At 29.2% G+C, this 27,160-nt stretch overlaps 1 protein-coding gene across 2 annotated transcripts; it reads left to right on the top strand.

Moving 5' to 3' along the window:
- Positions 1-10: 10 nt before the first annotated feature.
- On the top strand, positions 11-27,160 carry LOC136986907 (steryl-sulfatase-like). 2 transcript variants are annotated; one of them, XM_067284540.1, is made up of 7 exons: positions 11-64; positions 312-419; positions 8,473-8,789; positions 12,597-12,719; positions 16,312-16,998; positions 20,561-20,845; positions 26,733-27,160. In XM_067284540.1, exons 3-7 carry the CDS (start codon positions 8,510-8,512, stop codon positions 27,077-27,079), a joined length of 1,722 nt encoding a protein of 573 aa, XP_067140641.1. In that variant the 5' UTR covers positions 11-64; positions 312-419; positions 8,473-8,509; the 3' UTR covers positions 27,080-27,160. The 2 variants fall into 2 exon arrangements, with proteins under 2 accessions (XP_067140641.1, XP_067140640.1); XM_067284539.1 differs by lacking the exon at positions 11-64 and adding an exon at positions 107-190.

The raw sequence follows: 27,160 nt of genomic DNA, 5'->3' as shown, positions 1-27,160 counted from the left end.
TCATTGGTATAGGGAATTTTCTTCGTTAAAAGGAAGTTTTAGAAGTGACGTCAGGGAAATTTAGGTTTGAAAGTATCCCGCATCTATTTACCGTCGTTTAATGAATTTCTGATTAACATGCTTTAGCCAAAGAAAAAAAAAAAATTTATGACACGCATTAATAAATTTAACTATTTTTTCAGATATAAACGTAATTATAAACATGTAATTTGTAATTTTTGAAGTTATAAATGTTTATCAGAATTTTAAAAATTTAAATTATGAATTTTGCATTATAATTTGTGATTGAGATGGTTATTTTTGCTTTGCAGAATAAGTTGCAGCAATTCCTAATAAAAGACAGTGAAAAGAATGCAATGAAACAATGTATCTTGTATTCAGACAAGTTGACTTGATCAATAATAATTATAAAATCTAAAGTAAGTCTTGTTCACTTGTTTATATATATTCATTCAAATTATTAAATATTTAATCATTTATTATATTAAGAAATGAAGAATATTTATAAAGTGTGATTTTCTTTGCATTTCTTTTCTTCTAAATTATATAAATATATGCCTATTACATATTATTAATGGTATATTAATGAGCTTCGGATTACATAACAGCTACTTGTTTGGTGTATTGTACTAAAAAGTTATTTCGGCAACCTGTTAGCACTGTTTTACCAAACTTATCCTCGTGACTTTGATGTATTATAATACTCTTCTTTTATTCTTGTAGTACCTTTAACAGAATGCATCTCGGACTCTTTGGTCATTTTATGATCATTAAAATGAAAAGCTGTACAAAACGAAGGTTTGAATAAATATTGCTCAATTTTTTAACGATTACAAATTACTATAATTTTAATTAAATTAATTAAAATAATTTAAACCCGTCTTTTAAGGTATATGAAAAATAATTTTAAACTAAATGTGTAATTTGTTCGAGAAATAATTTTAAACCAAATTTGTAATTTGTTCATAAAAGCTTGTTCAATTTTAATTTGTCTTTTTTATTCTGTGTTATATATATGAAAATGCATTATAGGCCTATATACCTGAAGATGTCTGCTATAAACAGATGAAAACATTAGTAAAAATGTGTTAATTTGAGATGAAACACAGCAGGTGTTTCATCTGTGTTTAAATTACAAATTACGCTATTAAAGTATACACGTTAAGATATTACTTAGTTTCGGTGTACCTTCCTGATTATTAAATACATATTTAGAATCCAATGGGTATACAAACATTTTTAAGCTCCTGAGTTCTGCTTCAGGTTTTTTGCATTCTACAAATGGAATATGTGTGAAAGTCTTTGGTCGAATTAGAAATATCTGAAATAACGTATAGTTCTTGAAAATCTAAATGCATTGTAAAATATATATTTTTATATACAACATAATTTTGGCAGTTATAATAGTTTATATATATATATACCAAAAAACAATAAATCCCTAGACCCTTCAAATAGGACATCTATAATAATTACCTCTAGGCAATGGATGTCATCCATAACCTATCTTACGAAAACACAAAGTTTCACCTTCAATATTTTGAAAGAATTAATTACGTATGAAATACTTTAAAACTAAAACAAAGAATCAGTTCAAATACTCTTTCAGAGGACTAATTTTGACTGTAGATGTTAAATAAAGACTGGTTTAAAATAGGAATAGGAGAGGAGGGCTGGTCATAAAAAGCAGAACAAAATTCTTTATCTGTTAGAGAAGACTAATCTGGCTAAGTTGCCAAACGTCATTTATTGTCATACATATTAATGTTATTAAACTTCTGTCTTATTGTTGGAATTAAGCTTATGGTATTAAGAAACCATAAAACCATAAACTTTTCTGAAGTTATTCATTCATTCAACAAGAATCATAATACAGTAATAACCTTAAAATTGTTTCTTTTTTATTAAGACAACAGCGTTTATTTGGTGAAAGTTCAAAGATTGCGTTACAAAGGCAATTTGCCGACCATTTAAAGTGTAGGAAGCTATTTGGTTTCTCACATTTATGACATAATTTATGATCTTAACAGCTTTGGGGTGGCTAAAGTAATTTTTAATAAATCGTTTATTGAAAAAAGCAAAAATGTTTGAAAAATTACACCCTGCTTAACAACTACAAATCACTATATTGATTTTTATTAGTTGCTTAGATCACGTTATAAATGCAAGAATACAGAATGCATTTCTTACTTATTGAAATGGTTAGTAAATCACCTTTGTAACTCAACATTCGAATTCTCATTGCCTAAACCATCCTTTGTCCTCCTTTCTGTTCATAACAACAGTTTCAGTTTTCTTTTTCATTACTTCTGCTCAGGTCATTTTTGATGAATTAATAATTAATCAACGTTTATGTTCCACTTAATTAAAGTATCCTATACAATCTGTATTCTATTTAGAATTCAATTAAAGTGTGATTTTTACAGCTGAAATGATAATTAAAATATACATATATATATATATACACAGTATATTTATATATACTATGTATAGTTTTTGGTATTTTCATATTCTAATGCAAATTTGATGTTTTTGTATCCATCATATTCTTCACTTCATAATGACCAGGTTAAGATATAATACGGCTGCAACATGTACCTCCAAATAGCAGATAAACTTTTCAGTCCCGATAGTGTCCACTATTTGGTGGTCATACTTTATAAAATTGCAAGGATGCTTTGTTGTTTAGGTAAGAATAAAAAGCTGCTTATAGAAATTATCAACGAATCACAAAAGGTTATAAAACTTTGTTACACTATCATAAACTGTTAATTCTAAGATTTTAAGATACTATTTATTCTGTACCTTTTGATTACAAATAATAGTATTATTTGTAGCCAAAATTAGTCAATAGTTGATTTAAAGATATAATATGAATCAATTGGAGTGTTTATTATGACTGTTGTAAGCCATTTTGGTAAAAAATTCAGAAAACAATAATTTAGTATAAACTTTTTTATTTGTGAACAATTTACAGTTTATATTGTAAATTATCTATATGCTTTGATCAACTGAAAATTGTTTTGTAAACACAAAATGCACAATTATTTATTATGAAAGTGGTGTAAGTCCATTTTCCGTAGTCTAATTACACACTGGGTAAGCTAAGGAATAAAGCTATGGCATTTTGCAATGAGCTTGCAATGTAATATGAAAATCTATAAGTTTATAAAGAAAATATCTAATTTTGTATAAAATATCAATCGAAGATGCAGAATTTAAACTCAAAATTTATCAAAAATCAGATGAGGGAAGACCGCCAAGGTTTAAAAACATCACACTAACACCTTTATGTAACATTACTAGTCCCATTATATCTGAAAAATATAAGGATTTAATGCAGTTATTGCTTTACATACTTCCTATGTATCATGAATATTCCAAAAGATTTCCTCATAATGATCTACAACAATCATTTATGTGGAAGTGTTTGCAGAAAAATGGAATCTAATGTTAAACTTATAAGCATTATATAATCTAACAAAATGTAAATAAATATTGAGATTAAACAATAGTATTTTGTTTTTGTTTACAGATAAAAACAACAATCAGACTGAAATATTCTTAATTCTTTGTACAAAAGATACATGGCAATGCCCAATGAGCAAAATAAGCCAACCTCCATTCAAATAAAATTGAAATTTAAATAATTAAAATTTAATGATTTGAACAATTTAATAATTATGAAAATGGTGTAATGCTGTTCATGGCCCTAAAAACGTTATTTGGTTTAATTCTCATAATCATTTATATAATGAATTTATAGATATTTAAATTCACATAAATGTCAGAAAATTGAGTAGACTTTATCAATATTTTTGATTTGATTGTATTGAAAATCCTTAAATATCTTGACACAAGGAAAAATGGACTTGCACTGCTTTCATAAATGGTCCAATTAAAGGTCTAACATAAATTGTTACATGTATTCTCATGTTTTTGGATTCATATTATTCTTAGATGGGATGTCATACACTAAGTAAAAAAAAAAATATCAAATCATAAATTAAAAGTTTTCCAAATTTAATTAAAAATACAGCTCCATTTCCTTATATAATATGTACAGTACTTAATCTGCTATTCTTTCTAGAGCTACTATACATTTTTGCTAATTCAAGAATTTGTTTTTGGTCCAATACAAATACTGTTTTTTGTTGGGACACTAGTTTGTATACCAGAAATTCTGTGTATTGTGTCTTCAGCAACTACATTTTGTTAAAAAATATAATGCAATCCTATACAGAATTATTATTTATGCATTAACTCTTTAAGACAATTTTAGCCAATCTCATGTTTAATCTGTTCAATACAAAATCAGCCAAAGAGAAAATTGTTTGACTGGTTTTGTTACACAGATTCCTCTTGTAGCCTGAGGGGTAAAAAACAATTTCATCTCCAGGTACTTAGAAAGAAGATATTTTCAGAGCTTAGAGTTAAACATTTTCATTACTACTAACTGCTTCAGTATTTTCATTTTTAATAATGAGTTGAATAGAAACCTCATTTAGCTGAAATAAATAAAAATCTCTAATTTACATTTCATGTGTATGACATAGTGCTCTAAAGTTGCATTATTATATAGATTATAAGTACAAAAGTCAAAATACAGATTACAGAAAGTAAATAAATGTTTATTACGCTTCTGTTTGTGAAAATTGCAGCACCATGAAGAAATTATTTAATTAGAAGAAATTTATATCAATAATTACTGATTTTCAGCACAATACAGCAATTATTACTTGATAAAATCAGTATTTTATAAATCCTCCTCAAGCTGCAATAAGAGTTGCTATATGTTGTGGCGATGAATTGAAAAGGTTTTGGATGGTATACTGAAGAATTACTTAGAAATTATAAGTAAATTAAAATTCATAACAAATTGATTATAAATAAATATTAACTATTAAGTTGATAAACAATCAGTGTATCTCTCTTATTTATCAGTTTTATCTCAGATGTAAATTCTTCATTTCTTATCTTAACATTTTTTAAAATGAATTATATAAATTATCTTTTTACACTATGTCATTGATTAATTACAAGAGTAAATTTTATACTTTGAGTTTTTCAGGTATTTATGATATTGTATGTACGAAGTTTCAAAATCAGAATTTTTGAAATTTATATCCTAAAATGTTTGTTTATTAAAAAAATCTATTATTATATTAATTAATAATAGTGTAGTGAGGAAGAAGAACTTATTTGTTTTATTAAAGCTAATTTTAGTTTATTATTTATTAAATTGTTATTAGCTTAATTAAAACTAAAACTATTGCTTATTAAAGTTAAATTGTGAATTATATAATCTAGAATAACTGTTCGGTTTTTGATAAAAACATAAAACTCATTGCACTGAATATTTTCAAAATGTTAAAAAATGTTTACTTTTGTGTGTTTGATAACAAGTATAATAGCTATAAAAATATCATAGCTTAACTGAAATTTTACATTATGATCAAATTTAATTTTAATAAAGGAAGAAATTAAAGAATTTTTATCTTAATTAAAAACATGTTTTATTTATTTTGTTGCATTAATCTTTATGAAACATATTGCTATATAGTATCAGAACTTGTATTACTTTATAATTTTACTAATAAACTTTTTGAGTTATAAAGTATAATTTTATTTTATTTTTCCTTTATTAAAAATTATTTTTATTTAAATCATTGAAATATTTATTATATACTCCCATATAGTGCAATTATAATAGTGATAACTATTTAATTATTCAGTGTTTTTTTAACATTGTTTCATTTTACAGAACAAGGTGTCCCAAAAGTTTCCATACATACATTTTACCTTTGTAACTTTATTCACAAAACATTAAAATGTCAGCATTAAGATTTGTCAGTGGATTGACAAAGTAAGGCAATAGAACTAGAACACATGGGAGATCTATCAATGGGGTAACTTCTAGCAGGACTTTTATGTGGAAACTGGATTGTGTTTAGGTGTTAGACACATGAAGAAAACCCAGAACACTGCATGGTGGCCAGCCCATTGGTCAGGCACGAACCAATGACCAACTACCAGTGTTCAACGGTTTTATTTATTTGGTCACTGGTGGGCTTGATTTGTGTCAATGTATGGAGACTTTTGGGACACCCTGTATGGTATTCGTTTGTCTGTTTGACAAGAGACATCATGCTTTTTAAATTTCACAATAAAATTTTAATTTTATTCTGGAAAAACAAGCATTTTTAGCAATTATACAAGCAATCTTTAGCTTATAAATATAACAGCAAAATTAAATAACACCACCTTAATACCGGGATAGTTAAATCACTTTACTAAATATTTTTTATAAAACTCATCCCTACCCTGAAAATTAAACTTTTTTCCATTTTATAATAGTTAAAAATATGACATCTTTTTAAAATAAAACACGATAACAGATGGCGCCACCAAAATTTTAAATATTGCCGGGAAAGTTGAGCAACTCTTTGGTTTATTTTTTATTTTCCTGGATGTTATAACACAGGGAATGTATGACAATCCGGCAAAAAATTACCCCCCCCCCCCGAGATTTTTACAGTTTTGGATTTATGACATCTTGAAACATTGAGAAATGCAAAAAAATTCAGTGTAATTTCTGTATGTATGGATGTTAGTGTATACGGCACGATTTTATTCATCCTGTTTGAAGCTTGATAACTCCTGTGCTTTTTGTTGAAAATTGCTGAAATTTTTCAGGGAGGTTTGCTTGTTAGGGGAATTGATGCTATTAAATTTTGGGGTGGTTAAAGGTGGAAGGGGTGGGGAGATAATGGTGGTTTGGTGTATCTCCAGTAGAGTCGGACTTAATGAAGATTTTACTTGTTATTAGCATTCATAGTTTTTCATTAAACTCATTCCTACCCTCAAAATTAAGCTTTTTGCAATTTTATAATATTTTTAATAAATTATTATTAAATACTAATTATTATAATAAAAAGTATTTTTAATGAAATATGACGTTGCTGGGAAAGTTGAGCAACTCGTTGCTGGTTTATTGTGACATGTAATTGGAAGAAATAATCTTACAAAATAAGTGATTGTCACTTAATTTTATTGTAATAAACTTTATAATATACTGTAATTTAATATTAAAAATTTATCATCATGTGTGTCATAATTATTTGAAATTGAACATTTTTCTCATTTCACTTTACCATTTGTTCTGTTTTCTGACTCCATTTTTTTTAAATATTTATAAATAGTTCTTTTCAAGGAGCTCTCTTTCATTATTTGTCAAGATCACTCAAATTCCCAATTATTTTTCAAACTTTATAACCCCAACATTCATTTATGTTGCATAGTCATTCCATAGAACACTCACAACTGAATATTATTTTCAAAAAAATTGATTAAATATTCCAAATATCAAATATTCATTTTTGAAAAGAATCCTTAAAAATCAATATATGACGGATATATGAAAAGATAATTGGAAATGAGTCCTGAAACTGAGTTCTAAAGATCCTGAAGATTCAATGATCAAGAAATGAAGATTCCTTGAAAAAAGGCTACATTTTTATGTATAAAAAATATATATATATTTATTGGTACTGAGCCAATATTAACTGTTTTTTTTTTATAATGTTTTTAAATTAAACATTTATTATTACAGTATTCAAAATATAGTCGAACCTCTGTTTTCGAAAATAATTTATTCCTAAAAGTTGTTCAAAAACCAAAACAATATAAAATGGATTAATCCATTCCTTACCCCCAAAATAGTCTTCTTTTTTTAATCTTTATTTAGCTGTATTTTATGTATAAAAATGCCTAATATTATCTTTTAAATATTGATGTTATAATACATTATTTTAGAGTAAATATTGATTAAAAAGTTTCTCAGCATAGAATTATGCAATAAAATATTGGATTAGATTATGTTTATATAATTACGCATCTATATAAAATGTTATATATCCACATATACTGTATATATATTTTTATATACCGTATATTTCCGCAGATAAAACGATAGTTGAATCATAAAAAAAAGGGCCCCAAATTCTGGGGTTGTCTTACAGGACAGATACAAAAAAATTAGATTAAAATTTATATAAAAAAACAGACAAACCGTAATTATTTACTAGTAGAGAGTAGGGCATGTCCACAAAGTAGAATAACCCATACGACGTTTTTGTGAATAGTCAAGGTCATTATCCGAATGCCCGAATCAGTGCGAACGTTTGCAACAGTAGCAAGGCAGAAAATAAAATTTGTTTATTCAAAAAATTACAAATAGGCTGTATAGCATAATTCCATATATGCTATACAGTATTATTATCCAGATGATTGCTGATCTAAACTAAATTCATAGGCCATTGATAGTTTGGGAGTCATCTTATAGGACAGATATATGCTAAAACTATATAAAACTTTGACAAATATTTATACCTCATCTTATCTGAGGAAACATACGGTATATATTCATTTCATTTTTTTTTACCAGGCTCTTATAATAACTTTTTTTTCCAGATAAAATTAATAAAAGGATCTTTAATCTGCATTCATCATGCCAACCTTTAATTTTATTCTAATTGAATTATTACTTTTTCTGTCAATTTTAAACATTTTCAATACACAATCAGTAAGGAAACCAAATTTCTTAATATTTATTGCTGATGATTTGGGATATGGAGATTTAGGATGTTTTGGAAATGATACTATTCAAACTCCAAACATAGACAGCATTGCAAATCAAGGAGCTAAATTAACTCATCATTTGGCTGCAGCTGCTGTATGTACTCCTAGTAGAGCTGCCCTTCTAACAGGAAGATATCCTGTTAGATCTGGTAAGTTTATTTATTTATGAATCAAATAAACCATAATTAATACATAATATGATTATTATTCGTGCTTTTACTTAGTAATGTAATTGTCAAAAGAATAACTAGATGATGATAGTAAACATATATTACTATTTAAAAATAATAATGATAAGATAAATATGGAATAAAATATATTTTTTAATCCATATGACGTGATGTTTTAATTATGATTCAGAATAAAATTTAATTTTATAATATATGTTTTAACATTGTATTTTGTTTTAATTTTAAAATAATTGGTTTTTCTTAATTTTAATATATAATGTGTATTAACTAAGGAACAATCTGTTTAATAACTCAAACTACTATTAATTATTTCTTTTTATCAATAATGACAACGTTAATATCAATCTTATAATCGGTAATAAGGACTTTGTGATGACAGCCTTTGGCTCAAGTTGTGATTTGTTTTCAAAATAGAAGTTGCAGAGTGCACATTGTGGTAGGCCAACTGCCAGTTTGTGTGGACCATGTCATAGCAACTTGTGGCCTCAATTAGAATACAACATTGTTTCAAATTTAATACAATGGACAGATAGACACACTTGCATTTTTTTATTAATTTATTTTTTTAGGTGAAGTATGACAAATAAGGAACAACCACCAAGCAAATGGCCAACTGGAAAATTTCTGATTGCCCAGTGGGCCAATCTACCACTGGCATCAAGAAGAACTTTTTTTTAATATTCATCATTGTGGCACTGGTGAACCCATGATGAATATCTGACATATCTGTCATTATAAATGTGCTTTGTTTTTGCTTTTATTAATCTGCATTAAAGAATAGGGAGCACCATTAATCAGTTTAGAATATTCAGCACTGACTATGGTCTCAATATTGAAACACTAGATTCAACACTGACATGTAATTAAAGACTTACTCATAACTTAAAACTTGTAATGAAAGTTTATCCTATTTTAAAAAGCCAGCTGAATTAAAAGTTACTTAGAATCTTTGGGTTTTGAAAATAAATGTCCGTTTTCATTATGTACTGTACACCAATGTGAACCGCCGGGAGGCAAGAGGAAGTCGTGCCTCGCACCTCGCTTTCCAGCATCAGGTCGTGGACCTGCCCACTTGTCAGAGGATGACTAGGTTATGGTTTAGATGCCCGTGGAGCCGGGTTATCCTTCGTTTGGTATGTGAGTGTAGCGAGGGAAGAGGGGACGACGATAAGATGTGGGCGATAGATGAGTAATGACACCATTTAATAATGGAATAAGATTTATTAAAATAACAAAATAGACAGTTACAACTTAATTTCGAGGGATTCCCTACCTAGCTATCTAGCTCTCAAATATGCGTAGGGGGGCCGAGAGAGAGTTTACAGGACCTGTTAGCACACCTCTTGAATGGTTCCGTGGACGACGGACTGCAGTTTGTTCCGATTCGAAGCACCAAGGTATCCTAAGGTTTCACTAGGTAGAAAGTTTGTGACTCGACAGTTGGTATAATCCGGAGGCTTGATGAGGTGCACGCTCGACTGACTGATGACCAGTGACTCTCCCGAGGGGAGGAAAAGAAGCGTCTTTTATAGTTTTTTGGTGGGAAAATATGTCACATGATCGATTGTTGTGGGAGGCAAAGGTTTATTAGAACAGATGTGGAGGTTAAAGGCGTTCCCGGGATCAAAATAAAGCGACGGAATTGAGTGTTAACTATAAACCTATCATGCTAGTTGAGCTGTAGGATGGTTGAGAACAATAGAATGTTGACATTTTTTGAAGAGGGTGGAATTTTTCCCAGCAGAAGTAAAATTTCTCCCTAACTCTTTATGTAACAGAATGGGAAGTAATTAAAAACTTAGGTTATAAAAATTCCAGATTTCACACCAAAAACAAATTTTTAAAAAAATTTCAAAAACTTGTGTAGTTTTCAACCCAGCTTTTATCATTTAATCAAAGCCAGAGTGTTTATTAAAAATTCAATAAAACAATAAACTAATGTGTTGGTGTTGAGACTTATGCAGTAATTGAAGCTGTTAAATTATTGTTTCACGGATTATTGATTGTGGATGAAGAACAAAAGGAGTTTGTGTGCAAGACCATCAAAGACTATATCCAGATTGCTGTGCATATTTTCTCTTCAATGCTTCTTTTTTGCAATTTTTAATCTTGTAATGAATATTACAGACAACTACTATATCAAAAAATTAACAACATATTATATTTCTTAGTTATTGATTTTTGCTGTTGCGTAATATCCCTCATGTCAATCATTTCTCGTATTCAAGTTTCACGCTAAAGTCAGCACCAGTTAATGTCATCCTATTGAGCTGAAACTTCATATTTGAATAATTCTGACCAAATACAAAAAATTTAGGTAGTGGGCACAAACATTTTGACAAAGATTTTTTTTTTGTCAAAATAAGGGACACCTTGATGTGCATATTGTTTGTACTGTGTGTGTGTGTGTGTGTGTGAATTTTCCTGAATATTTTCTTAACCATTAAGTTTAGTGTTACGTTATTTGTGTCAGCCTACATAATTATTGTCTAATGTTATGAATTTGTGTTTCTAGTCTTCTTGACAGGCAGGCTTATCTGTAGTTTAAGACCATGGTATATAGCAGAGGTGGGCAAGCAAGAGTTCATTAGGAGCCGAAATGTAGGTTTTGCAAAATGCATGGAAGCCACAGTTCTGTACTGTCATGGCGGATAGTATGGTAAGGCAGGGAACGATAGGCTGTCCCCCCCATCCAGATCGAGAACTTGTTTTAAAAGAATAGATTTGAAATGTCAATTTAATTTATTGCATCAACTTGGAAATAAATTACTAAATATTACATATATATAATTACATATTTTCACAAAATTGTGGAAATAAAATTGTAAAAATAATAATAGCAAGGTTGAGGCCGAAGTTTTAAATGTGAAAACGTGTACATCGAATGTTCAGTGCCACTTTCCTGTAAGCCTAGAAGTTTGGCAATGGTGTTTGGAAAGTCAGTGGAATCATGCTCGACATTCCAAACGCCATTGTCAAACTTCTAGGCATACGGGAAAGCGGCGCCGAATGTCCAATGTACATGTTTTCACATTTAAAACTTCGGCCTCAACCTCACTAATAAAAAGCAGAAATTAACACTTTCAGCAAGAGCCGCATTTGCCCATGTCTGGTATATAGCTACAATGATTAGTCTATTTTGGTGGAATCATTCAATGTATGTATGTCTTAAAGTATTAATTCTGTTTGAATTTGTTTAGATAAATGTATGTATTTAAGTAATGAAGAATTTTCTCTACTCATTTTGATGTGTGTATTTTGGATATTTGTGGTTTATGTGGAATCTAAAACTCTGTATTTAGTGAGTGTTTCTTCAAATGAATTTGTGTGTTAATTCTGTTTCTATAGTGTCACTAGTTGTAATTTATTATTATTAAGTAATAATTCATCCAATGTTGTTTGCTTGCTGTTTATTTTACAGTTTTCTCTTTAACAGCTAATCTATAATTGTAAGAAATGCCAGAAATTTAAACTACTGTATTATGAGCAATAATCATCAAAATAACCATTATTTTAAATATTATATATTTATTAAGACTGATAATGATAGCTGATAGTAATTGATGCATTCTTGTTGAGGTTGCTAGTGCAAGAAAAAATAATTAAAAATGTCTGTTTACTTGAAGTTAATGATAACTCTAACTAAATCACTGATTACAATAAGTTGATTCTACTACATTTAGTTTACAGATAATTGATATATGATTATTCTATATTAATTATACAATATTTTTATATAAATTGTTATAATTTTTTCAATTTAAGGTATGGAGTCATTTAATAGGAATAAGGTTTTTATATTTTTGGCATCAAAAGGTGGTCTTCCATTAAACGAAACAACATTTGCTAAAGTTTTGCAAAAAGAAGGATATGCTACTGCTTTAATAGGTATTGAGAAATTTATTAGTTTTCTTTCTTATTTCATATAAAATGTTAATTAAACAATATTATAAAATTCGTATCAAAATGAATTATTTACATAATAGCAATTAAAATTTGGGAATCTTTTAATTTAAAATCTTCATTATGTATATATTTCCATTGTAACATTTAGAATACATTTTAAATGTGGAGCAATATTTGAAATTAATATACAATACAAATGAAATAAATATAATTTTTATATTTCTATTAATTAACAGGAAAACAATAATACTTGATTGCTTCTTGTTCTTTCTATATTCATTGGAGAAAATGCACAAAATTGTTGTGTCAAACTTATCATACAGGAACACACATGGCGAAGAGAATAGATTTTATTATTTAACACATTATTTTTGTACAAAGTGGTAGAAATGCATTTCGGGCTATTTGCCCTCTTCAATCCATTTTGTACAATTATAAATTTTGCATAATAAAATACATTAAACTTAACATTTATTTATATTACTTATGTGCAAAACCCAGAGGGGAAAACCGTTTTCATTTTTTCTTCGGTTAATTTTCATTTAAAATTAACTGAGGCAGCAGTTGTATCAGCAACTGAACTGAAACTAAAGATTGAAGTTATAATACTATGTTCTTTAGATCATGGATCTAAAGAACATAGTATTATAACTTCTTCAGCCCTTGCATCAGGGGTTGGATTGTTAGCAAATGTTTCAGCTTCACTTTCTAATTCAATAGCTTATTTTCAAAGACATATTTTAATATTAAGGACTATGTGAAAGGGATAGAATGTTGCAATGTTGGTTAAAATTTTTTAAGAAGTATGAAACCTATTGAAACTTACAAATTCTTTTTAGTTATTATCATTTCATTGAAAGAAATGAAATAAAAACCAGAGTAAGAGGTTTTATCATAAAACGTTTCATTCACCTTCTTACTCTAATATTTATGAAACAATAGGATTACATTTAATAGACAGACTTAACTTTATTTCTATTTTTTAAACATAAATAATAATGTTGCTGCTTTTGTAACATGAAATATTTTCAAATTATGTAAACTATACTAATATGTAAAGCAAGAATGTTTGTTTGCTTGAAGTAATCTTGGAATCTACTGAACCAATTTTTAAAATTCTCTTGCTGTGGAGAGTTTATTCCTTTCAGATGAAAATAGACTATATGAGGTGTATCTAAATTGGTGTCCATAAATATATGTATGTAACTATGTTAGGGAGTTATAGGGTTTATTGCTAATGGTACATGTGAGGCATTTAACAACATAGATTTACAAAAATTGCTCAAAGTGACTTCCTCCTGCTTCAATGCATCCCCTGAGCCTGTGTTCCATGCTTTGTTGAAAATTCCTGGACTGTTTTGAATTTGGTCAAAGCCATTTTGGATATGCTCCTTCAGAACATTGACATTAGGTATATCATCTGGTAATGTTATGGAAGTTACTCTGAATAACACAAAACAGGAAAAAAAAAAGACAATCAGACAAAACAAGTACCATGAACAACTGTAAAGAAGAAAGTGCATAAAAATGCAAGTTTTGAAGTGATTTATGCAGGGGTCACTATAGAGAATTCCTTTCGTAACTCCTTAATGAAGGATTTTCGGACCCAGGTTCATATGAATTTTTTGTAATGTTTTGGTGTCGGGAACAAATCCCTACATTTATGGACATCAATTTAGATACACCCTGTATACTATTTTAATATGAAAAAAAGGAAAATTTACAAGAAAGATGATTTAATGCAAGACAAATGCTGTGATAATCATTTGTCTGCTCTGTTAAAGGTCAATTCCCTTCACCACCTGGTGGGGCTTTTTTAAACTTATTACCTTATACTTTCAATTTTGGTTTTGATTCATGAAGTTCAGGTAGTTGTGTATATGCTTTGTTTATATTGTCTTGGTCATTTGTTTCTTTTAATAATACTCATAGTTATAAGTACCTGATAACATAAAAGGAGTGAATTTAGTGAAACTTTTGTAAGTAGGTCTATAGTATTTTTGTATTCCTTGTTTTAGTATTAATCTACCATACCATTATTTAAAAATAAGAATTAGTCTTATGTTATCAGATATCTACCTATATAAATTGAGTTCTTTAGGTTACTTTTCAGGTGTAGACACGTGTGAGTGAGTCTTATCAATGATAAAATGCCTAAAAGAAAGTCACAATTATCATGAAACATACATCTGCATCAAGGTAACATTGGAAAGCTTATTACTTTTCAATGTACAGTACATAAACTACCTTAAAACTCAGACTCCTTACCCCTTCCTGCTGATTTCATCTCCTCCTAAAAACTCCCAAATCCTGCACATGACCTCTCTTGTACCCTACAGGAAACATGGACTACCATAAAACTCTGACCCCCTCACTTCTCCTCTCTGATTTTATCCCCCTACCTCCAAACTTTTTGAGTGATCTGAACAAATTTTATATAGTTACTCTCTACAATACTCCCAAGAATATATGCTGCTTTATAACTTTGATCTTTACTCTTTCCCCTGATTTCATTTCCTCAAATTGCCAAACCTTTTGACTGATTTGTACCAAATTTTTCATATTTACTCTCTGCCACCCTAAGGAAACATATGCTACCCTATAACAAGAATAACCTTCTCTCTGAGGCTCCCCTCAGAGAGAAGGTCTCCCTGGCTGGGCATTCTTTGCTAGTCCTTTCTAAAGCTTGTTCTGAAATGTTAATGTTGTTCATTTATTTAATTTGTATTCTATTTGATTGTATTTAAAGAAAGCCAAAATCATTTGTCTGTTAAAATAATCTCTACTTTTTAATGATAATGATAAAAAGAAACAGAAAAATAATATATATAATTTTCTGGCTGCAATTTGAAAATATTGTAGACCTATAAATTCCCACTGTTATCAGTCTGCCTTTCCTTAATCTCGAGAATGGAGTTGGTTTCCATATCTGGTCTCAGATTTCATCTAAGTCAGGGCCTCCTACCCCTAAAGTAACTATAAATGACTTTTGGTTTGCATTGGAAGTTCATGTTATTTCAATTCAAAACTTTTCCTCTGAAAGAAGTTATAGATGACTGTTATGATTCCATTGCTAATGGGAAAGACACTTCAGTACTAATTTGAGGTGGAGAGCATATATTTTAAATAAATGAAATAAATTAAAAATATGATTAAAAATTGCAGTCTGCCATTGTGATGATGTCACAATAAATAATTGCTTGTTGCATTTAATCTTTTGTAGGAATTATGCATGATTCAGGGAGTGCAAAACTATACTAAATTAATTATACTACTTGTCAACAGATAAAATAATTTAATAAGTTTATTGTATTGTATATGAAAATTAGTATGCTTAGTGTAAATTCTTATGAAATGAAGTAAATTGTAAATATTTTAATAAAAAAAAAAGTTTGATTCAGATAGCTCATCGATAAATTTTATTTAAAAATAGTTCATAATTCACAGTTTAAACATTAGTATTTTTATGCATTTGTTTACCAATATTCTTTTTAAAGCCTGTTTATCTATCATTGTTAGAAAAATTAAAATAATATTTTTCTTATTAATCTATAAGAAAAATATTTTCTTCCAGGTAAATGGCATTTAGGACTTAACTGTTATGAAAAGAGTGATATGTGCCATCATCCCTTGAATCATGGATTTGATTATTATTATGGACTTCCCTTAACAAATTTAAAAGATTTTGGTGAAAATGAAACAAGTATAGTTGTTAAATATGTTCCGCATTTTTACACCTATTTAATTACAATTTTAGTAGTAGGTTTATCATTATCGTTTTCTCTTCTATCATATGGCTATAAAAAATCATTTTGGATTCTGTCATTAGCATTTTTATGTGGAACATTTTTAATATATTTCTTCGTACAAAATATTAATGTTTTGAATGGTGTTGTTATGAGAAATCAAGACGTTGTAGAACAGCCTGTGAGACTGAATGGTCTTACTCAAAGATTTGTTCAAGAAGCAAATAAATTTATAACAAATAATGCTAAACACCCATTCCTATTAGTTATGTCATTTGTTCATGTTCATACTGCACTTTTCTGTGCTCCAGAATTTTCTGGTAGAAGTAAACATGGAAGATACGGTGATAACATAGAAGAATTGGATTGGGCTGTAGGACAAATACTAGAAACAGTTGAAAATTTAAAAGAAAAAAACAACACTTTTGTTTATTTTACATCTGATAATGGAGGCCATCTTGAAGAGAGAAGTGAACATGGTGAACGTGAAGGTGGTCATAATGGAATATTAAAAGGTATTTTTTTTTATTTAAAATGATATAATTAAATAGATATTATTATCTTTCAAAGAATTCAAATAACTTCTTACAGTTAAGTTATTAATCAAAGGTAAAAGCAAAACTATGACCCTATCCTTTGAGAATCAAAATAAAATGTAAATTAATGTTTCCAAAATACAGTAGAGAGTCGTTTATCTGAATCGACTGGGGTTATTCGGATAACTGATTTTTCGTATAATTGAGTATGTATGAAAAAATATATTAACCTGTCCAATGTTGAAATTTTTCTCCGTTGCGTGTCACTTCGTGTTGAATTTTCATCGATTTTAAGCCTAACGAAAATTTTTATAATAATAAATCGAGGCTATTGTATCATTAAAAATTATTTCTTTATTTTGTACAAACAAAATAAATATATTGAAAAACAAAAATTATACTTTAGAAGTAAATCTAGTATCAAAAAAGTCCGATTCTGCACGACACAGTCCGACTGGAAAGCGTTCGGATAACCGGTGTTTGGATAAAGACTCTCTACCGTACTTCTAATTCAGTTCTTAAAATATGTTTTTCACAAGACTGAAATATGTTAAAAATTATTAACTCTATATAAACTTCCAGACACACTGTAAAATATCAGACTTACTTCTAACTCAAACCAAAACAGTGCTACTTTCGATATATTTTCTTTCACTAACGTTTTCAAACTTCAGGTTCTTCTTCAGGTGAACGAACAATGGACAAAAATATTCAGTGAAACGAATCTTTTTCAAAACAAATTCTGAAATGGAACATTCTAAGGAAACTTGCACAGTCCTCGTAATTTTGCGCATGTGCAGTTGATAGAAGTATAACTTTTGCCTTATCATGTATCATAAACCAGAGTTTGCCAGGCTATCGATAATGATAGTTCATCTTTATTGTTGATACATTTTTCTTCCCGTGCTGCTTTATGTATACATATTGCTTCCATCCATCGTAAATGATGTGGTTGATACATCCTGTATATTATCTTGGCCTCATTAAAAAATGGTTGTATATCGGGGTCTTTGGCATACTGTGCCAATGCGGTTGGTCTGTTATGCCAATGTATGTCTGTTATATACAATGTCCGCTTTGTGCTCTTTAATCCTCACCTCTAACGATCTTTTTGTGGATCCCACGTATACTAGATCTTTATCCCATTTATGATCTTTCATAGGTATGATGTACACTCCAGCTAATTTGTCCTGTTGTGGAGTATCTTTTCCATTGCTCAGCATTCTAAAAATAGTGGGACATCTTCTAAAGACTATGGTGACATCTTTTCTCTTGGCGATCTCTTTGTACAGTTGCTCGAAGTATGGATTATACGTAATACGTATTCTGTCTTTATTAGTGATATCTTCCTGCCTTCTTGCTTCTGATTGTTCGGTTCTTTGGGGATGAAGCATTTTCTTGGATAGTGCAGCTATCAAGTTACTATATCCGTGGCTACCTGAGGTTCAAAAACGTTAGTGAAAGAAAATATATCAAAAGTAACACTGTTTTGGTTTGAGTTAGAAGTAAGTCTAATTATTAACTCTTACTGGATTTTTTAAAAGTATAGAAACTGTTTTGAATAATTATACAGATTATTTAAAATGTATTTTTCTTTTTTTTACGCAGGAAAAAGTTGAATTAAATTAAATTTTAAATATTAACTTTTATACTATAACATATTTTTCTACATTTAAAAAAATTTAATAATGATTATTTGTAATGTATTACTTCTTTGTATGAAATTTAGATTCAATACAAAGCATTGTAACCAATGTGAAAAATGTAGTGAAGAAAACAGCATATACATACCACAAAGTGTTATGTGTATTAAGAGAAAAAAAAAACATGAAGAACCAACCACTTTATCTGGTGGAAAAATGAAATGTCAAAATATTATTAAAAGAGAATACTATCAAAATACTTTCTGCTGATCTCTTTGAATGTATAATCTGTATATAGCAAATTATTGGGTTGTTTGGAAAGTAATATGTTTTTTTTTATTACTAGAGGAATTAGTTGTATTTTTACCAGCCAATTTCATTTTAAACCACATTTTCATTATATATTTTAACAGCTGACATTTTAAGGCTTATTTGTAAAAAATTTTTTTGATTCTGTACAATTGTTTTTTCCAGTGTCCCATCAAATATGGAAAATCAAAGGCATCATTTTCAGCATATTTTGCTTTTTTATTACCAAAAAATCAAAATGCTGTTCAAGCAAGAAAAAAGTTGTGGTACATGTACGGAGAAGATGTGTTGAGAGAAAGACAGTGCCAAAACTGGTTCACAAAATTTCATTCTGGCAATTTCAATATTGAAGATGCACTACATTCTGGATAGCCAGTTGAAACCAATGAAAACGAAATAAAGGTACTGATTGAAGCAAACTGCTGAATAACAACAGGTGAAATCACTAAGAGATTGAATTGTTTATGATTACTTGAAACAAATTGGTTATAAAACAAAGCTTGATATATGGATTCCACATGTTCTTAAAGAGAGATGCTCTCTTTGGTGGGATTTTAAGAATTTTTTTTTTTGAGCTTTCACCAGACAATTTAACAATTGATTCGAAAGTGTAGTGCCATCGAGTAAACAAATTGAATATTATCATCAAACAGAAAAGGCCAGAATTGATCAACAAAGTGTAGTGTTTAACCATGATAATGCCAAATTTCACACAAGTTTGGTAACTTGTCAGAAACTGTTATAGCTTAGATGGGATGTGTTATCACATCAACAATATTTGCCAGATCGGGCACACTCAGATTATTACTTGTTCCGGTCTTTACAAAAGTTTTTAAACAGTAAAACATTTACTTCAAATGAGGATGTCAAAAATCACTTGGATCAGTTTTTTATAAACAACGATCAAAATTTTTATGAATGCGAAATCATGCTACTACCAGAAACAATGACAACAGGTATTTGACCAAAATGGTCAATATATAATTCAATAAAATATATATTATAAGAATATTGTTTCCCCCATGAAAAAAAACCAAATTACTTTCTGAACAACCCAATAGCTAGTTTATTGAACTACTTTGTCACAATTAAACATATTATTGTTGAACTGCATAGAGTGGCAGTGCACCATACAAGTAAGCAATAGTCTATTAGAGATTGAAAGTTGCTAAAGAGAAGTGATCACAGAACATTTTTAAATGAAACTGATGCTTTGCTGGTTCTGTTGGTCATAAATTCAGAACCAGTATGTTAATAACAAACCAAAATATGAATCATTTAATTGTATCCAATAAGATAGTCATAAAATAATAAGAAACATGAAATATACCAATTACAGATATAGTTGTTGTTATTTTGTATAGAAAATTATTTATTTTGGTTTAATTAATTTCAGCTTTATCTAGAAAGTTTCTTGAAAGTCTAGAATAATTTTATGTAGAAATTGGAGATAGAAACCTTTACTCCAGTAGTAAATTACAATAAACTAACATTTTCCTACTATCTTACTATTATGTAGAATTTTACATGATAAATAAAGTATAAATCTGAAATATATGATAAAATTTATTTTTTATTGTCTAAAATAGGTGGCAAAATGATGGGTGGAATGGAAGGTGGAATTCGTGTGCCAACTGTTGTAATGTGGCCAAACAAAATTCCTGCTAAATCTGTAATTTCAGCACCAACTTCACAAATGGATCTTTTTTCAACAATACTTAACATTGTAGGTGTTCCACTACCAACTGATAGGGTTATAGATGGTAAAAATATTTTACCTTTACTTCAAGCTAAAGAGAAGAAAAGTCCTCATCAGTATTTATTTCATTATTGTGGACATGAAATTCATGCAGCAAGATATATTCCTGAAAATGGTAATGTATTGTGCATATGTATAATGTCATATAACCTATAAATCTAAATCAATATGTATAAACATGAAAGCTCGTTTGATACATTTTAACATTGATATGCATCTATTTGGAAACATTTAAATAAATTATCACCAAATTAATAATAGTAGATAATTAAAAATAATACAGTGAAACTTTGGTTTGGAGGGTACCTGTACCAAGCAGACAAGTGTCTAGTTCTGGCATAGAAATAGGACTATCGATATATTTTTAGTGCAGTTAAGTTAACATTGTCTTCTGCAAATAAAAGACAAAAAATATATCCTTCCTATTCTTTGAAATCTCTATTAAGTGGACAGTATAATGGGACAGGATTATATTACTATGTTTTTCACAAATATTTTTAAAATGCTACACTTATTCAGTGTCATTGTTTCTTTGTTCCTAAACTTATCAAATGATGATTAATAAAAATTGCTGGGACCAATATGGCTTTACAGAAAAATATTTCTATTCGACTATACATACATTAGAAATTTTTTTCTGTAAAGCCATATTGGTCCCGGCAATTTTTATTAAATGTAAATTTTTTAATTTTAATTATGCTGTGCCACCGCTAGAGGGCTTTTTTAACTATTTTACATTTTGCAGCGAACGGTAGCCTACAAAGAAAGGTTGGCTTTGCAGGTGGAACTGTTTTGTCCCTTCACATGCTGTACGAGGCAATATTAGCTAGACTCATCTATGTATTATACATACATAAATAGTTGAATAGAAATATTTTTCTGTAAATTATCAAATGATGTTTTCACAGTTCCATTTCAACAATCTGCTAAATTTTTATGTATAGAGTAATGCTGCTGTTTCTTGCTTGTCTCCTATACCAACATACTTGTCACACATTTTTTTAAATAAATACTAAATTAACAATAAATAGCATGATAAAAATTGGGTCCCCCAAACATCCTCAACTTTTTTACAGTTAATAATAGTAATTAATTAATCAATACTGGCTCACCAAATTTATTTATTCACACAGTTCAAAATGCTGTAAATTTGCACACTAAGATCTTTTCTAACATATACATAACCCATTGGACTAATAATTTCTAATGAACTGTTTTAAATCAACCTTATCAATTCCTGTGTTGATATTCACCACTTTGGAGATGCATGCTGTAAATAATTAAAACAACTTTACAAAAATTTTCTGAAGCAGACCTTTTTTCTGTTTTTCACTAAATCTAAAATTTTAAGTGTTTCACTTTAAGGCTTTTCTTTGGCTTATTTTAAGTCCTATCATAGCTAGCAGCATTTTGGAGCCATGTTTGTTTTGTTTATACTAATTATTTTGCAAAGAAAAACACTGATATTACATGTTACACTAAACACTGGGATCAGTCTTTGTCCAATGAAATGCATCAGTACACTCAAACCTGTTTTTGTGCGATTTTTTATATGTGCAATGTGTTTTGTGCAATTATTTTTGTGCAGTATACCAATTTGATTGAAATTCATATACCGCACACAAAAAAAATCACACAAAACAAATCGCACAAATAAAAAATTGCACAAAAAAAGACCGCACAAAAACAGGTTTGAGTGTAATGCTTTTCCAGAATGAGAATGAGCATTATTGAGGAATATGCTAGAAGACTTCCTGCACCTTAAAAAATGGTGCAGATTTAGTGCACAATTAAGAATTATTTTATGTATATTGCTTTTTTCCTAAATTGCCAACAGCATGAATCTGAAATTGTGGAGCGAGTCCATTTATGGTGGGGTCCTATTGTACTTTAAAGTTGTTTATAAATAATTCATAAGAATGCCAGAAATAGAAGCAGGGGTAAGTAAAAATTAGGGTTTCTCATTTCCCGGTCTTTTGCTTGTCCTGGGATTCCGGGATAAAAGTGAACTGTTTCTCAGGAATCCCGGGACAAAATTAATTATTTTTAAGATATACAAAATATCATGAAATTAATGATATAATTATTTTTCGTTTTTTAAAGTAATTTAATACGTTCTGCAACCTCCAAAATCACATTAATAATGCTGTGTAAGATATATATATTAAAAATTACCTTTGAATTATGCAGAAATTTTCACAAATAGAAAAAATTTATTAAAGTTTGCTGGAAACTGCATACAACAACAAAAAATGACATTGAATTGAGTTGAAAATTTAAAGAAAAATCAATTTAGATCAAACTTCTAACTTAGAAGGTAATTTTTGATTTTTTAAATAAAATATAATACAAAATATTGTAAATTTTTATAAGATTTTAAAAAGCAAAGATGGTCAATACTCCGATCACTCAATCTAATTCTTATTTTAGTAATGAAAAGTCTTGCTACCGAGAATGCCTTTTCCGATTCAACTGATGTGATTGGAATAGTGTTTAATGCATTTAAGAGAAGACAAATATGTGTTTTTCACCTGTATCCTGAAAGATTTCTAGTTCGTTTTTGAGATTGTAGTACTTCTTTTGTTCCCTAGTATTCTTGATTTGTCTGTCTTGACTACTTTAATAGAAACATCATAGCCCAATAATTTGGCAGTTTGTTTGTCTTTAATAATCAGATTATGAAGAAAAACTTCATACTCGCTGACTTCGTACTCGTTTGTATCCTTGCCCAATTTGCACAACTTGGCGTTACGCAGTCATTGAAGCTACTGGGCACGGTTAAAAATTAAGACAGCGTAAGCACAATTATTCCAGATATTACTGGTAAAGAATTTTGAGAGTCCTGCCACAAATAAGCTACGTATTGATTATTGACCATTTGTGACGTGCCATAACGAGCAAAAATTAAAAAAACTAATAAGTAGGTTTAAAATTAATAAATACAAATGTATTCTGACAGTTTATGAGTTAATTATACCATCTATTTGCAAAATTTCCTCAACCTTAATGTAAAATAAGAAAAAAGTGAATTTTTAAGAAATTTGCAGGATTTCCCGGGAAAAGAAAAATTTCCCGGGATATTTCCCTGGTTAAAAAAACAACTGGGATCCCGGGATCCTGGAATCCTGTTTGAAAAACTCTAGTAAAAATAGGCTTTGCTTCAGTCCAAGTTACCATCAAGCTGGCACTTCTTGGGAAGCTTAGCTAGCATAATCAGTAACATTGCCTGGCTTTCAAGAGTTGTGATTTAGAGTCTAACTCCAGGTCAGATATTTTAAGATTGTTCGAAATTATTTAAGCATTTCTAATTATTGGATAAATAATTATCATATAGCAATTCCTTTTTGTTGTTTCTGATTTATGCTCTTATTACACACTTTTCACACAAAACATAACTGTGACTGGGGGTCGGCACCTCTTTGATGCCTCGTCAGGACTGACACCACCGTGTCTTAGCTGACGCGGCGGTCGCGTTACGGAGCGATCGGATTCGGGATGGAGGGTGTGACAATGTCCCGGAAGTAACAGAGGCCTCGTTAACTAAAGCACAATGTTTATTTACACTGAGCATGACTTACATACAAACTAAGGGAAAATAGGCCTAACGTCGCGATTCTTAGAGAGAGAATTTACATAAGATCCGTGTGGTGATAAATACCTTGTTGAGGCGAGTTCGATCAATCCGTAGGTGCGTAGGGCGGCAAAGTTTCTAGTGGTGACGATAGCCTTAGTCCAGGAGATTAATCCAATAGACGGCAGCGTTAATCCAGGGATATACACAAAGGAAACGGAGCACTATGAAATTTGGGAACTTGGCGAATGTCGATCGGGGCGGCAACTGACGAATTTTTGAGGTGCTGGTTGTCTTTCGATGCAACTTAGATTGAAGGTGATGAGAAAAGCGTCATTTAAGCGTCTGAGAACTAAACAGATGGTTCGTTCTCATGTGTAAAAGTTGACAGTTAGTCGCTAGGTAGTTGACAATAAGGCGACAAAATATGAGGTCATGGCATAACACGGAAAATACAATGTAGGCCAATAATTCAGATACTCACATAACTGTGCATTGAGTATTTAAAAGACAATTTGATATTGTAAAATATATATATTGTAATATTTTTAGCATTTATTTGCTTTAATCAGACAGTCTCTGGTCCCAAAGAATGTCTGCAAATCAGATATATAATAAAAAAATAAACTGATTATCATAGTTTATTAAAAATTATTATAATTAAATGTTAAATGTTACTTAACTTTGTTGGTCTGTTTTATTCTTCTAAAAAGAAATTTGACTTTCTGCTTGTTGAGATGTATTTAGTTTCCAAAGATCTTGAGAAATTTCCTTGAAATATACCATAATTTCATGATCCATTTTAGAATTAAGAAAATAACTATAATGAATTAGTAACTGAAGAATTATTAAAATATTTTGAAATTGTATAATGTTAAAACCAAACATAATTTTGTCTGTCATATATGTTAGAAGATTAAATTTTGCAGATAATCTAAAATGTATTTTTAGCAGTGTTACTGCCAATAATAGTTTTTATTGTAATTATTTTCATTCTAAATAATTGCTCATCAATAAATTAATTTAATTTCCTAATAAAATTTCAGTCATGTTCATCTCTTGTAAATATCTTTTACTGAATTTGTAATGTTACATTAGTTCATAATTAGATTTCTCTAGATCCCAAAACTGGGAATAACACAAAATATTAATGATTAACAAGGAATGATATAATATCAGTTAGTTTCTCCTATATTTTTATATTGTGAAATATATAATATGCCTTTTCTAAGTTGTCTTCATTCTTTCATTATGTCCAATTACCGGGAACAAAACAGTTTTAAAAGGTCATCTCTGAAGAAAAATTGTTTTGTTCCTGGTGACAACACAGAAGAATGAAGACAACTTAGTTTCTTATATATATTTATATTATTTAAATTATAGAATAACCTGATTGAAAATTATTTAATTTATTATAAATTTTTTTCTAACATTTCGTTTTTAGTTTATAGGATTTGAATTACAATAATTAAATATTTGTTGATAAAATGGTAACTAAATATTAATTAATATTTTTAATTAAACTTTCTTACATAAAAAGAGCAATTGGATTTCAATTTATAAATTTCATATAATATATGAATATGTGCTACTTAAAATCTCTCTGGAGTTTGGAAGGATTTCAGATATTATATATTAAGTTTAACTTGTAAAGGAGTCAATGTCCGATCATTAATTCTTGTTTTGGGGCGTTATTTTTATTTTGTTCTTTTCTTTTTCTTGGTTCCTTTTTTTTGTTGTTACGGACAAACTCCCAAGCACCAATGACCAAAAGAACAAAAAAAACGAAAATTTTTAACTTAGTTTGCATCGTTGCCTGATCCTGGAACATCATCCTATGTAAATTAGACAGTGCGGAGCTACACTGGATGAACAATTAAAAGCGGAACAGCCAGGACCAAAAGGAGAGAGAGCTTCAGGTGACCAAGGTGGTAAACGTCAGTGATAAGTTCGAGGAAATTGTGTTTGGCTGTACACTATTTATAGCTTGAGGAGGAGATAAAACGTTTTCTTTATTATGAGAAAGCTGTACAAGATTTTGATATTGTCTGTGGTTTGTGGAAATTATTAGTTTTAAATAAAGTCCTGGTCTGGTACTTGCCTCATTATTATGTAACCTATTGTTGTTTCCGAAAACGGTGAGTTACAAACTTACTTTAAAATTGTAACAGTTCATTACAACAATACTTTTTTCAGATGTATAAAAGTTAATGCTAACAATCAATAAATTTAAACCACTATCAACAAATGATCATTCAATTGTGATTGAGCTAAATACTTATATTGATGAAAATAACAAGGTTATGATTGGACTGTGATAATTAGTTGGTTGGTTAGGTTAAGAAATTGTTATAATATGAATTACATTATTTAAATATTTCACAAATTATTTTTACATTTGTAATTTTAGCTTTTTTTTTCCTTTAAATAGAACATTCTATATGGAAAATACATTATTTTACTCCAAAATGGAATCCTGGTACAACAGAATGTGATTTCGTATGTCATTGTTTTGGAAAATTTGTCAATGAACATAATCCACCACTTTTGTATAATATAGTTGAAGATCCTTCAGAAAATAACCCACTTGACGTCAATTCAAATCCACGGTGGTTAAAGCTTATTTCACACATCAACAAAGCCATCAAAAAACATAAAGACAGTATAAATGTTGTTCCACAACAATTTAGTTTCATTAATTCTGTTTGGATTCCTTGGCTTCAGCCATGTTGTAACTTTCCATGGTGTCATTGTACTGATACAAATTATGAAAAGTAATATTTTGTACATTATTTTAAATTTACGTACAATCAAACTCTGTTATAATGACTCTGTAAGCTTAATAAAGATTAAAAAGAA

Source organism: Centruroides vittatus, unplaced genomic scaffold (assembly GCF_030686945.1).
Source record: "Centruroides vittatus isolate TY-2023 unplaced genomic scaffold, ASM3068694v2 scaffold_1323, whole genome shotgun sequence".
Classification (NCBI taxonomy): Eukaryota; Metazoa; Arthropoda; class Arachnida; order Scorpiones; family Buthidae; genus Centruroides; species Centruroides vittatus.
The sequence above is the reverse complement of the archived record's forward strand: the minus strand, read 5'-3'. Positions and strand labels throughout refer to the sequence as shown.

Coding starts and splice junctions, on each gene's coding strand:
- LOC136986907 (XM_067284540.1), top strand. CDS start 8,510: ATGCCAACCTTTAATTTTATTCTAATTGAATTATTACTTTTTCTGTCA. Junction 8,790..12,596: donor AAGATATCCTGTTAGATCTG/GTAAGTTTATTT, acceptor TTTCAATTTAAG/GTATGGAGTCATTTAATAGG. Junction 12,720..16,311: donor ATATGCTACTGCTTTAATAG/GTATTGAGAAAT, acceptor ATTTTCTTCCAG/GTAAATGGCATTTAGGACTT.